The sequence below is a fragment of the Uloborus diversus genome, chromosome 5 (assembly GCF_026930045.1).
Source record: "Uloborus diversus isolate 005 chromosome 5, Udiv.v.3.1, whole genome shotgun sequence".
Taxonomy (NCBI): Eukaryota; Metazoa; Arthropoda; class Arachnida; order Araneae; family Uloboridae; genus Uloborus; species Uloborus diversus.
The window spans coordinates 60,954,290-60,969,677 of NC_072735.1; the positions used below are offsets into that span (position 1 = coordinate 60,954,290).

At 32.3% G+C, this 15,388-nt stretch overlaps 1 protein-coding gene across 1 annotated transcript in view; it reads right to left on the reverse strand.

Moving 5' to 3' along the window:
• Window positions 1-15,388, reverse strand: part of LOC129223373 (cell adhesion molecule Dscam2-like) — a 280,334-nt gene that overhangs the window by 179,739 nt on the left and 85,207 nt on the right. The window contains 1 exon segment of the mRNA XM_054857953.1: window positions 8,354-8,515. Coding sequence (XP_054713928.1) covers window positions 8,354-8,515 — 162 coding nt within the window.

The window sequence follows — 15,388 nt, forward strand, 5'->3', positions numbered from 1 at the left end:
CTATGTCTTACAAATTAATTAATCAAAACATCGTTAAGCTTAAACATTTCTTGTTTAAGTAGTCTACTATATAAATTTCCTTATCATTTGATTGTGATGAAAATTTAAATTGATTTCAAATTTGTTGCTTCTTCTAGTGTAATCCTTTTAACCCTAAGAGAGAGTAACTCATTTTCGTAAAATATCATTCTCCGTCTATCAGGATTATCCTTCCTTTGCTTCTTTGGTGCAAACATTCAATAAATTAGTCTGTCTCCGAAGGTTTTTTGAGATATCTCTGAGGAGTAAATATGTGTTTTTATTCGTTAGGAATTAAAAAAAAAAGGATTTTACTCACAAATTAATGTTGGAAGCATGAAAGGGCATTAGGATTATGCATTGGTTTTTTTTACCGATAAAGCAGTTTCGAACATTCGAAAGAACACGAACTCAATTGCTTAGATTATTTAACATTTTAGAGATGGATGTGGTGAGTAAAAAGAGAAATCAGGCAACAATCAATTGATATAAGATTTTTTACTTTGTCAAATTTTTGGAAAAAATGAGCTCAAATGTCTTAATTTTAGTCATAATTATAAAATAGCCGTCTTCAATCGTAACTGTTAAATTTTCGGGGTGCATATGGCAACTATAAGGGTAGCACCCAACGGCTGTAGCACCAGCGGCACCTTTTAAAGGGTGCTATTTGTCTCTTTGTAGCAGCCTTAAGGATTACTATAGGTAACGAAATGGCACCCTTAGAGGTATCCGAAAGGTGCTATACGGAACCGAATGGCACCTGTAGGGGTCACATACGGATGCCATAAGGAGTCAGTTGTCACTTTTATGGTGGTTGCATTGGTGCTTCAACATTTTACCATAAAAGGTGCCATACGCGGCCTGCAGTTTTGAAAGTGTACGGCTTTGCATCAAAGCACATTTAAGCCTGTTTAAGATAAAATTTGAAGATTCTAAGCTTGTTCACTTAAAAAAAAACCACTTGTATGTATGCTTATGCACTCTATCTGCAAATCTAGTACTGTTGCAATTTCTTGCATTATGAAGCGCCATGAAACTAATCCACACCGAGTGATGAACAAAAACTAAATTCGGTACAAAGATTTTTCAGCAAAAGGTGGTAAAACTATTTTTTCTCTTAAAAAATATTTTCCATTAGTTTTTGTTATACGTATTTTTGGGAAATCTTCGCTTTGTTTTTACTGTTTTTACTGTTCTTTCTCCTCCATATCCTTATTGTCATTGACAATGCTTGGTCATTTTGCTAGTTATCATACATATTAAGCGTTTTTTTTCCATTTAATTATTAATGTATTAATGTTTTCTTTTAAAAGTAGAACACGATCTTTTTATACTAGTTAACGCTCACCCTTGGCATTTAAACCATTAAGCGACGCGCTAACCAGTAAAGATGAGCATCTCCAAAAACGTCGTTGCTGAATCCAAATTCGTGGAGCAGGGTAGAGCAGAATGGCAAATGTTCAGCATCCTTTGTCTCCTGGCCACACAGCTATCTCTTCGGTGGTGGTATTAAGACGATAAGATTTTTAATCTTGTTCAGTTTTCAGTCTAGACGCTGCAACATTTACTACTCAGAAGGCTTGAGTAGAGTAATGAATCTCTGGGCAATGAAGTGCTACTCCCAATTTGTACTAGACGCCAGTTTTCTCAACCGCTGGTTGTAAGATTTTCATGGGTCGCTGTTCGTATCTGAGTCTTTGTAGATAGGAGGGTGCTCGATTTCCTTGGCTACAGATGACTTCTCTCCGGTTTATTAGGCTTCACTTCAATTAAAATTTAAGAACACTGACACTTGTCCTCTTCTTAGACCACAATGAAGCACATTTTTTAAAAGTCTTTTAAACCATTTAGAACACTTATTTTATTCAGCACATTTTTAAATTCTTTTATGAACGCAATTTAGAACACTTTTTATCACTGATATATGTTTTTCATCTTTTAGAGCACTTTATTTCACAGTTTCGAGACACTTTTTGCAGCACTAATGGAATAGAAGGGGTTATAGCAGTAGCTTTTGCTGTAAACTTCAACGCAACCTCCGCGGTGGAAATGGACGATCTCCGTCCAGGAAAAGTCATCATTTTTGACTGCCTTTGCTACAACAGCCGACAGTGGATCATTGGCACAAAATTTCTTGAAGTATCATATTGAGAGATTCTATGGACTGGTTCTTAAAACAAGTTGTAAACAAACTATTTTTGTACGAAACAAACGATGATTTTACTGGTGTGCCTAAGTTTATTCCCAGTTTGTTCTCAAATGTGTTCCCAAGTTTAAATTTAACAAATATACTTAACAGGACACATTCCTAACAGATTCGGAGCACATTTCGCTACGCTCTCTTTTTGTCGCAGTCTTCATTCGGAACTTATTTCAGTGCATATTTAGGCAACTAGAATATTTTTTCTAAATTAAAATATTCCAAGTGCATTTCCAGTGTGTACTGAGAATTTGCAATGTAGTCCCACAATGCCGAATCTGAAATATATTTTGGGGGTGCCTCCTTATCTCCCACTTGAACAGCAACTCTTGAGTTTAGCGAGAAAAACTTACCAGTCGTCATTATGATATTTAACACCTGGATGATGAGGATATTTTAAAAATTTGATATTTTCTTTTGCTTCTTTTTTTTTGGTATCTTTTTTTTCATTAATTTTATTATTAATAATGCAGTTGTGTTAAAATGCAAATTCTATAAAATATGAAACAAATTTATAGTGAGCATCAAATTTTATAGAAACGTATTTGTATAGTTAAACTAACTCACTCGCAGAGCATCAAAGTGTTAATATTTCTCAAATGAAATCCTATTGACATAAATATTCTATCGATAAGTTGTGGGCATAAAATTCCCAACAGAATACACGCAGTTCCAGTTATATGTTATTCCACCAGAACTGGTGATGTGTAAATTAAACAGATATGTTTAATTTAAACATAAATGTTTAAATTAAATAATTTCCTATGTCAATACCGCAGAGAATAACTTAATTTTGTTGAATAATGTATAAACTTGTGGAAGAAATTCCAAATGCTTAGATTGCACCTTATTTGCCTGTTAAATATTGTTGCGGGCAGTCATGATGGAAGATTATAAACTATACACCAGCAAATATGTTAAATTTTCAGTAACTGGTAATATTTAAATATTGACTTAATTGCAAATATTTAGTAAGTTCAGATATTTTGAACAACATGATCTTCATTATTTCCTAATAGTAGAAAGTGTTGAGACATTAGATGTGACCATTGCCACAAACGATTCTAAATGGATTTGGTGTTTTTTACACAAACAAGTTTTATTTAAAAACTTTTAATAAAAATATCATTTTCGTTTTAATAACACCGGAAATAACATAGAATTTTCACGTACCAGATATATGTAGGAATAGAGAGTTCACGCAATGCATGCATTTTAAGTTTACTGAACAAAGTTATAATACTTTCAATAAAGATAATTTAATAAATTACGATTGATGATTCGTAGTTTTTCTTTAATCAACAATTTCTTTTAGTTTTATTGGCACTAAGCCTTTCTGACCATTTCCTTTTTGCATTTTTAGAAACAATTTTAATTTTTTTCGTTGTCTTTAAGTGAGACTTTTGAGATACTTGTTTGCACATATGAACTATAAAGTCAATCGCTCATACAGGTACTAAGTCAGTTAAAGTGAAATTTCTTAACTTTTTAACATTATTGTTGACTGTATGCGATTGAGATCAGTTCTCGTTTATTGTCATAACAATGCTTGTTACGATACAACTAGTTTTAGCAGAGACGACATTTTTCGTTAAAAGATCTAGGAAAATCAAAAATTGTTTCAACTACCTTTCATACAAAGGGCATTTTATTTTCTTTTGAACGATGCCATAGAAATAAAACTTAAAAAAAAGAAAAAAAAACTCTGGGACCACTCTTTAAAAGATCAAAGAGCAACCGAGAAAAGAAATCTCAGGGGAAAGGATTTTAGATTTAAAATCTGGTTTTCCTCAAAAAAGGACGTAGCAATTTTCAGGACAGTGGGTAATCAGGACCCCCCCCCCCCCCCCGCCTTCTGACGATATATAGCGAGGAAGTTTAAATTTCGGGAAATAGAGGATCTGATAAAAAAATCTCCAGAAAAATGGATGAAAAGCATAAAATATTTTCTAGATTGCTGCAAAATTAAAACTGGGAATTCATCACATTGTCTTTTGAGTAATCTTTAACATAATTGTTAAAATTCTTTTTCTATCAAATTTTAGAAAATCTAACCCATAAATGTATTTTATGCTCCAGAACTAAATAAATATATAAACACATTTATTTTGTTCCGAAAACGCTATCTCTTACCAAAGTATCGAGAAACTTTAGAGGATGTTTCCTTGCAAATGCACTGAAGTTGCATGGGACCAACAAATATTTACAAATGGTAAGTGGATAAAAGGAAAAGTTAAGTAATGCAGATTTCATTCCCTTTGGAGATTTTAAAAGGATCATTTTTTTTTACCCATGGTCTCTTTAAAGGAAACAAGATTTAGTTTCTAGAAGGTATTTCTAAATACTAAATCATTTAACTTCCGAACAAAGTTAAAATTAATCAAATTCGTTTTATTTCCAAAAACGTCTTCTGCTGAAGTAGCAAAAATGGATGTTTGATGACTAATTTAAGGCTTGCGCCGGAAATGTTTTGCAGTTTTGCAAAGCATTTCTTAATTATTTAATTTATAAAATCTCATATGGTCGGTAAATGAATAGTACGATTGGATTAATTTATGCCATTAGATTAATTCATCTTATTCCTTTGTAATATGTATGAATACGACGACATCGCAATGTGAATTGAAATAAGATCAAAAAATCTTATAATTTCAGCAAAAAAAAAAAAAAGAGTTTCCCACTATTGCTGGGATTCAGTATTTTGGTACTGAAAGTAAAAATGACCTCCCAGATTCGGAAAATAGGATTTTCATTCAAAATCTTGGTTGCAACCTTCTTGTCTGAGCGGGACTTTGTCAATTCGGGGATAGAAGATCTTTCTCCTGTGAAAGCGTATTATATTCACTGGTCATGTCAATTATGCGAAAAAACTTTTCTCTTGCCGTTTCTAAAATCATAGAATAGCTCTCTAAGCTTCTAGCTCATTTAACCGGTTCCTAGGGCACAAAATTGGCCAGTGATTAGTTTCTCCAGAAAAAAGCAGAATTATTTGATAAGAAATCTAATGTATGGAATTTCAAAACAGTATGGGTAAAAAAAGTAAGGGAATATGGGGCAAAGGTACATAATAAAGATGACTGAGCTTTATCAATATTAACAAATTGGAAATTTGTTTTCAAAAGTACAATAAGTAACAAAAGAGCATTGTACTTTTTAATAAAAGTTATATTGGAACAGTATTTTATATTTTTGGCTGTAAATTTGCTCTTCCAAGAAAAAGTGGATAAACTTTCACCTGTTTTTTTATAGAGTAAAGTGAAAACTATTTTTTTTTCTAATGAAATATTTTACATTCGATTATAAATATTATTTTTGATGAAATAAATAAGCAAATAAAAGCTTGAATGAATAAATGAACAGATAATAAAACTGTAAACTAGTAATTAATAAATAAATTTAATTAAATATGCATAAAAATAAATGAGGGAGTGAAAATGGGAATAAATAAGAGAATAGGTGAATTAAAAAATAAATAAGTAAATTAGCAAATTAATGAATATAAATGAATGAATTACGAAATGAAAACGTAAGAGGTTTAATAAATGACCGAGTGAGTAAACAAAATAAGTTATTTCACTTTGCCCCATCACCTTTGCCCCGCTTGTGCTTGAATAACTATACAAAAAATATTTCAATATACCAATAAGCTGAATTTTAACTAAACTAATATAGAAAATAATTATTAACATTTTAAATAATAGAGGGCACTGCCCCCTGCTCGCTAACGCTCGCCAACCCCCGAAGATTGTTTCGCAATCTTATTTAATTCGCAAAGATTTTAATTATCACTTAGGAAAAACAAAAACAAATTAAAAACGCATTATGAGCTAGCTCCCTTTGGAAAAAAAAGCACCCCTTCCCCGGGTTTCAAAATAATTTGTGCCAACTTGCAGAGCGATAAGAGCTAAGAGGCTCCTGAGCGTTGCAAAATTGCAGTTATGTGCGTTTCAAAAGCCACTTTCATATTCGTGGTCTCTCGTAATATATTTTGCTCTTTAGCTTGGGGCTTAAATTGAGCTGAGCCTGAGATTTTCCGTTAAAATCGAAAACCTTAAAATTTTAGAATAAGAAAGAAGAAACATACGAATCGAAAAGATAGCAACTATGTTCACTATGGCAACGCCAAATAAAACATCAACAATTTGAATGTAAATGAGATTTTTCGAACTTGATTAAAATTTCTTGTATCATTTTTTTTTTCTTTGGAGATAGAAGCTTAGTTTTTCGACCTTAGGTCGAGTTGGATCTGAAATACAAAAAACGCTCTTTCCAGTGGTGTCGGAAAGAAAAGTGTGGGACAATTCCTTCACTTTTTACTGATAGATTAATGAAGAAAGTGGTGCCTAAATTTTAGCTAAGCCTAAAAACGTTCGAGCTAATAACGCAAATATTTCCCGCCGTACTTTAATTAGTACATTGAAACAAATTGCGTAAAACGTGGAAAATTCTACTTTTTAACGATACATAATATTAATGTGTGCAAGTAATTTTATTCCTTTTAATAAGCAATAATATGCCATTCAAGCGAAATTTGAGCTTAAAAAATTAATTCCAAAAACAATTAATTCGAATTTTAAAAAACAAAACCCCAGGTGCAAACCACCGGGAGGTGAAGTAGTTTTGTACAACATTTTAAGGCTGTAGGTCCAATGGGGTCTCCTGGACGCAGGCCCACCACAGACTTCCTTTCAAAATTTTCTTTGACCTTGTTTTTTTTAATATAAATTGTTTAATTGAGGTCTCAATTAATATTTAAAATGTTACTTACAAGAACTTTATCATTTTATCGAAACAAAAATAATGTTTAACTTACATGAAAATATTACAATGCAAGTATCATTTTTAAAACCTGTCTGTACTATCAAATGCTTTAACGTTCAGCGGCATTTTGTTCCTGAATGGAATAGACTACATGTACTTCTACAAAGTTAATATACTACCAGATAGGTGCGGAAAAAGCAGAGTAAATATTACACCATTTCACTTTGCTCCACATTCCCCTACATATAGCTTACGTTCGACGAGCACGACCGGTAGCGACTGGTTAGTTAATCACGTGACAGCTTATGATCACGTGCTCCAATCAACCAATCAACTGCTTAGAATGGTAACCGATGCGGTAACCGGTTGATCATAGAACGCTGCGGTTAGTAACCGGTTACTTAACGGTCGACCGGTGAGGTTCGTCGAACGCAAGGTATGTAAATTTAATTGTATACTTATAGATACTTTCTCTCAAACAAAAGGTACCACAAACATCTTGTCCAACCTGAAGAATATTGTTTTAGTTTTAATTATTGTCAAAAATGTAATCATAAATGAATAGGTAATGGAAACTAATAAATTTATTCTCATACTTTTGGATAGAAAATACATTCGCTTTTAGATGTTTCTGCGTGAACATTTTGGTTTGTTCTTTCTTCTTCAGTTAATGAACTGAATTAAACTATCCATGAATTTATTTGTCACTGTCGTGTCGCAACATTCTACGATACCTACGTTATCATATATGCGTAATCTGTAAACTATTAAAAGCTTTCAAAAAGTCAAGTTTTCTCCTGAAACTTTGGAGTTTTTTTTTTTTTTTTTTTTTATCTTTACCACAATGTATTTTATACATTTATCAGAAGATTTTGGTTGCACGAAGCCTTAATTTATATCATATTTCATTTATTACAAAGCCTAGACCCTTCTTACCTAGTCTCATCTCTTTCTTACTGAAAAAGGTAGGTATGAATGGAGATGTGGAGAAATAGCATAAAATATTTTGAGTATTTTCCTTGGAATGGTAAAAGCAGTTTGAGGAAAAAAGTACAGGAATTGCAAAAAATTCAAATTATTTCATACAGCTTTTGTCGAGTGATCTTTCATCCGAAAGCATTGATCCAAAGTAAGTTTTTTTTTAATTAGAAATGAGTTATGTATCGCCCCGAAATATCTGATGTTTCATTTTATTTTTAACACAAAGATAATGTTTATTTCCCGATGCTTGAATCGTCAAATATTTGAATGTTTCCCAGCAGCTAATTCTCACTGAAAAATAATTTCAATTACTGTTATTAAACTACCAAATCTTACTCATTAAATTTATAATTATTGTCGTTGTAAATGGATTGCAAACTATAGAGTAATTACCATTAGCGACGTTGGATACGATAGTGACCCCATCTTCTCTCTCCCATGTGGTTACAATGACGTAGTCTCGGACAACACTGGGCACTTGACATCTGAGGACAGCAGTATTTCCACGTATCACAAACTCGTCGTAAACTTGGACTTGGTATCCTTGTCGAACAACTGAAAAGAAATACCAGATTGCAGTGAAAGAAAGATAACATAATATGTTTTATAACTAGTATATTTTGAAAAAAGCTTTTCAACTGATGACTTAAATCGAAATATGCCTCGAAAACATGCTTTTTTTTTCGGTATATACCCTCATTTTTGCCGACATTAAAAAATTTCTCCTTTCTTACAAATGAGGCAATGAGAAGCAAAGGATGTAAGAGGCAAAATTAAAAAAAATGGAGATAACCAGTACAAATCGTAGGTGAACCTCTCCTATGTTTTGGGGCAAGAGATAGTACTAGTAGCACTGGTAGGTGCTGCTGTAGAGCATATGATTTTTTAAAAAAATCAATGAATGTCTACCTAAGAAAATTTTTTATACGCGTTTCAATGAAAACTTGAAAATATCCACTTACATTCCTTTGCTTCTCACTGCCTCATATATCAAAATATAAGGTTGAAACTGAAAAACAAGGGGAAGGAAGGAAGTTTCGTGTCGGCAAAAAAGTAGAAGGACGCCATTTTTTCATAAATTTCAAAAGCATAGTTCTATGCTTTCTTAAGTTTAGCAATCAAATATTTTTTACCCTTTATTACTAACTTTATGAATAACATCATTAATTTTTGTTTTTGTCATCGATTAAAATGTTTTCTACACAACAAAGACAGAGCAAGTATAATGAAAGCTAATAAACATTTTTAAAAAGACTAGAAATAAGTGAAAAAAATCTTCCGTATCGAGTTATTTATTTACTTTTTTATTATTTTTCCTTTATTTCCATTTAAGAAAAACTCTATTTAATTCAAAAGTTATTTTTGTAGAGCAGAAAATATTCGCAAGTGAATGTAAAAAAATATTTCTTGATACATTTGTGCAAACAATGCTCCCTAGAATTTTCAAAAGAAACGCTTAGCTATGTATATGTTGCTTATTTTTGACGGAATAAGGGGTGACATTATGATACTTAGTAAAAACATAAAGCTCTATCGATTGGTTTTGACACCTCTCTGTCAGCAATCTTTAATTAGTGTCAGCGCTAAGAGTTAAACACAGTTTTTTTTTTTTTTGAAATGATCTTTTTCTCTGCAAATAAAAACCGACATTTCAGTCCAAACATTTTCTAACATCAATCACTAATTCAAATCTTGCTTAAGTTAGATAATGCAATCAACAAACATATTTGGGGCACAATATAGGTAAGCAAAAAAAATAACAGCTTTTTTTTTTCCAAACACGGATTTATCATAATGTTTCCAGAAAACGTGAATTTAGAAAAGTTATTTACATCCGAAAATTATCCTGTTTAAATTATATATTTACTATTTCAAAACTTAATATTTTAAAGCAGTTTTAGTCGGTGGCGCCAGAGCGAAAGTTCTTGAGAGGGGGGGGGGGAGGTGGGATCGAAATTTGCCGAATTAAGTTCTAATTTCTCCGAATGATAAAATACGAGCATACATCCATGTTACACGTTCATAAGCTCTAATGAGAAGAAACATTGGACAGCTGGAAAAAAAAAAAAAAAGAAAAAATGTCCCAATTCAAATTCGCCGAATCATCAGCAAAATTCGACGAATAAGGATATTTTTTAGAAGGTCACAGAAACCTCCAATCTGGGTGCCTCTGGTATAATAATAAGAACTTCATAAAATCAATTGAAAAAATGTATTTCTGATGATGAATGTTTGCATAATTTTTTAACGGTGTGTAGAAGAATATCTATAATAAAATATAAAAAGATCTGCATTGTAAGATTTATTAGTTCTTAGGTTTTCTGCGTTAAACTTGCAGATAATTTGACGCCAACATTAGTATAGTTACTTCAGCACATAACGTTGTCTTGAATTAAAGTATTGATTTGCCCTTCGTGGTTTCAAGTTTAGTTTTGGAAAATATAGCTATGTTTTTTTCTTTTTGATGCTCCTTACATATTTGAAATACATTTTAGCGTCCTTATAGCTGATGATCCTAAGTCGACCTAAATCTTTCATGTTCCAAAGTAATTTTAAAGGTACATAGATTTTTTTTTTTTTAGTTGAGACGTTTCACTCCAAAAATAAGAAATAATGATGTTTTTAAAGTAATTATTCATCCCAAGCCCTAGTACCAAAATCAATTTCCCTTTTGGTATTCTAATTGAAATTCAAACAGGGAACTCGTGTTCTAATTTAGAAGAGTATGTTCTAGCGGAAGTTGAATAGAACGATATTAGCTAATCGAATATTTTTACCGGATGCAGTACATGGACCGCCCTCTTACTTTATTGTTACGGTTAGCTGAAACCGACTACATTGTAAAAGATAGCGTCTTTTTGAATTGATCTTTTCATGGTTGAGAGATTATGACATAGGAAAAGACATCATTAGATTGAATGTTCTGGAACCAGCATTGATTTGTTACAGATTGTACCATGTTATGTCTTCATTTTACTTCTTGCATAAGGACATTGAAATTTGCCCTAGATGATATTTTAAGCTACTACTTTTCTCTCCGGATATTCAAATTTTTAATATCAATAGGTTGTTTTAGACACACAACTCATTACCAAAGCACCTAAGGTTTTATAACGTTGCTTCAAGCATTTAGACTTTTTTTACTTGTAGGATCTAAAATACTTTCTGATTAATTATTGTCTAGAAACTCGAAGCTTGGCTCTAATTAGCACTGCATATAATCAAACAAAGTATCAACTGTCAAAAATATGTACTTAAACCATGATTGGTTTGACTGAAATTTAGAAAGGAGTTTATTAAGTTACCAACAAGACAAAAAGGAATCAAAAAGGAAAGAGCATTTAGTATCAATTTCAAAAAATATTTTAACCACTACATTTTTCTATAAGCTGCTTCCTGTTGTGCAAAAGATGTTTCATTTCCTTATTGTTATTTTTCTTCTTTTGATAGCCGTGAAAAAAGACCCAACTTCATACAACACAGTTCATTAGATAAAGTTGTGTAAGACATAATCCTTAAATAATATGTTCAAAATCTAAATTCCGAAAAATATGCACAGCCATAAAACCTTTAAAATATAATTTGTGAAGTTTAATTAAACAGATTAAAAGGTTTTATGCTAAAATGTGAGTAAAAAAGGGGGAAAAACATGTTTCACACAATTTAACTGTCCATAGACTTAAAAGACGTTTAAATACACTCGTTCAATACGTTTTTCTTTAAAATCATTTGCTTATCAAAACAGCATATGAACTTAGTTAACTATCACCACAGTTATTCTAAAATTCATAAATTAAAATCAATGTTAAGGCAATATTTTTTTTTTTCGTTTTTTAGATAATTTCAGTTCCTAAAAAGTCATCGCAAGTAACGAAAAAAAAAAAAAAAAACCATAAATGCAAAATGTTTTCCTGTAGCGATAAATAAATGTCAATATCTGAAGATTTGATAGAAACTAGCCTATACTAAAAAAATAAATATATTAATAGTTTTGGTCAATTGATAATCACCGCACATTAGTTTTTTTTTCCCAATACATAAATGTTTTGGCGGTGCAAAATTTGACGCTTGTCACTGAGAAGTGAAGGAGTTTAAGTGAAATTTGTGAAGGTTTGAGTCACACGCGCGGTAAGTAAAAGCTCTAGGTATTACAGTAGAGTAATCCGAGGTAACTGGGGCTCGCTCCACCTCGGATTATCCGAAAAATTCTATGGACTACATAAAGACATGCGCTGTTTACTTCTTTACGCAATGAAAAATAAACATTGTCTCCTCTAAAAATTTATCACTCTAATATCAACATAAATTTATGTTTTAATTATAAATAAACGAGTTTTGATTAGTTTTTTTCCTTGATATCTGCATGTACATGTGTGTAAACTTGCAGGCACCCAAAAACTGCCCTTTGATCATCCTCGAATACGTTTTGTCGCGACATTGGTTTCTATGTGTGTTCTATGTGTATTATGTGTGTACCTCACATAATACAAAAACATTAGTCATAGAAGGATAAAATTTTAAACTGCAATCGGATATTCCAAAAGAGCTGTTTGTTCGTCCTTTGAGACAAAACAATGTTTTAATTTCAAGTTATTTTTGTATCAACCTACTTCCTACTTCCTCCAAGGCATTTCTAAAGTTTTCAATTTCTTTTTATTACCTTATTGCACATTGTTAGGGAATTTGAACATGGCAAACTATTTCAGTTTTCAGATTAAAACATTATTTATCTATAAAACGTATACATTAAAAATATCAATAAAGCACCTCGGATTAAGCGGAACCTCGGACTTTTGAGACTCGGATTTTCGAGACTCTACTGTACTTGACTGAAAAACTATCTCTGAGTTATTCTGCATAACAGGACATAATAGGACTACTAGTACCAACATTGTGCTTAAAGCAGATAAGAAATTCTAGATGTTTCCAAACTTTCAGTACCGTCTCTTACATCCCTTTGTATTTAGATGCTCAAATTTTCTGTTATTACTAAGTTTCAACACGTAGTTCATTGGATAATGAATATAGTTTAACGTATAATGTACTCTCATAAGATAGCTCGTAAATTTACTGCATGTTATGTTTAGCAAATATCTTTTTCTTAACTGAAGAACCTCAAGAAAACCTTTAACGCGTAGAAAGGCATCTAGAATTTAGCATCATAAAACAACGCAACTCCAAAAGGTTGAAACACCTGCTTAATATAAGAACAAAAGCAGCGTTCTAAATCGGTCGAACTTTCTAAAACGTCCGTTAAACACGAAATCCCGAACAAAGCATGAAGTTCTTTTTTCATTAGATTCTGTAAAAGTGAAAAAACAAAGCTTCCACGGCAAGAAAACCAACATGAATGGCTATACAAAGCGAAAAAATAAGTCAAGCTTAAGAAAAGAAAGGAAAACATCAAAGATAATAAATAAAAAAGAAAAATGAAGCGTAAGAAATAGAAGCCATTAAAGTAATAGTTGGTCTCCTCCCCTTAACTTCTACCTCTGTTTTTTGTCAGGACGTAACGTTTCATTATAAACAATGAAGGGGAGTTTTTCTCATTTTTTCAGTCCATCTTTTCAGTCATTTGCGTAATGTGACTTTTGCCTGAAAAATTGCGGTAGTGAGAGGATGTCATTGTGAGCTATAAATCATGGAAGTGTTTTAAAATGAAAAGTCTGTTTAGGTGATAACTGCAAATTGATCCAGTTGCAATGATTTTTACAGAGCAGCTGAACAATGTTTCACAGCCGTAAAAGCTATGGATGTGGAAACTAAGGGGAAGAAAATCAAATTTAATGTTTAACAAAAATTTAAAAAAATAAAAATTAATTTGAATTCTGAAATTTGAAATTCAAAATAATATCAAATATAATTCAAAATATGTTTTTCGCAATCACGAGCTGCTACAGAACCCTACTCATTGGTTATTACCGTACTCACTTGTTTCTAGACACGGCTCTTGTCCCTCCAAGCCTACCTCTCCTCTTGAAAGCAGACGTGTGTATTAGTTGTGTATATTTAGGCTTTTGCGTGTGCGTATTCGTGTGTGTATGCACGCTGGAGTGTGTGTATGTGTGTGAGTGCGTATGTGTAAGAGCGTGCGCGTGTGTAGGACATGGACGTCATCGACCAGGGAGCGGCTACCGGGGGACGGAGTCGCGCCTGCAGGTGACGGTGGGGGTTGGAAAAGGCACGGACATCAAAGACGGTCAACTGAGAACAATAAGCAATGTAATTGCTCAAAAAAAATATATATATAAATCTGTAACATGTAACATGCATACATTATTACAGTTTACTATTTCTTCTTGTACTGCCAATTGTTGTCTCAATAATACACATAATAAATACATAAAATAATTTTTTTTTCCATATACAGTCTTTTGGTCATGTTATCATTATTGATATTATATTTTAGACTAAAATAATAAATTTAAAAAATAATATTCATGTTAAAAACTTTAAAAATGAAGCGTATGTTTTTAGTATAATATACATGTTTCGTAATTAATAATTACACGAATACGAGATTCATTTTTAACAAAATGATTAAGATATGTCAAAATCTTATAAATGGTTCGTTTCATATATAGTCTATCAACTAGACCGAAAAATGCCGTCATTAATGCGATAAAGCTGGGTGAGGTGTAATTTTCTTTGGTTTTTGGCGTAGATTACGAATATGCTAAGGCGGAAATCGAAATCGGTAGCTTTTGTACAGTAATTGCCAAAAAAAAAAAATCGAAATCATCAGAGTTTGAAATTTTGGCTTTTGTCAATTAGAGTTACTTTTACCAGAAAAAATCCAAATGAAAGTTAGTCAGCATTTAATTATACACTGGGGGCTCCGCTCTCTGCTCGATTCGCTCGCTAACCCCCGTTCACCACCTACGGTGGCTGAACAACGCCTGCTGTGGGTGGTTAATTTCTAGAGGGAAAAAAACAGACTTGTTGCATTTATTAAATAAAAAAAGAAGACGAGATTTTTTTAAAAAAAGTTATTCAAAATGTATGCTATTTGGTTTTTTAATTATACTTGGGGCAACCTTACCGGGTAGCATTGTGAAGCCTACGCTGATCCTAATCTCAACATTATAACACTGCCAGGTTAGGTTTGCTCGAACTATACTATGTTGAGTTTCCACTGTTAAAGAAGAAAAGTATTTAAGATTTTCTTATTTAAATTGGCTTACAAATCGTTATCGTCGTCACTCCCAATCTCCACACAATATCCAGTATTTATAAAGTCGTGACCATCTGCATCAAGTTCTTGTTTGTCACATAAGCAGTAGCAGATGTCAGTTCATGGCAGATTGACATCTGAGCATGGACATATTCGTTGTTGGCAAACTTTGCATTTGTTGCACGATATCGTTTGAATGACTCCCTCGGCTGAGGGTCGACTCCCAAGCCAAGTTATAACAAATTTTATCGTTT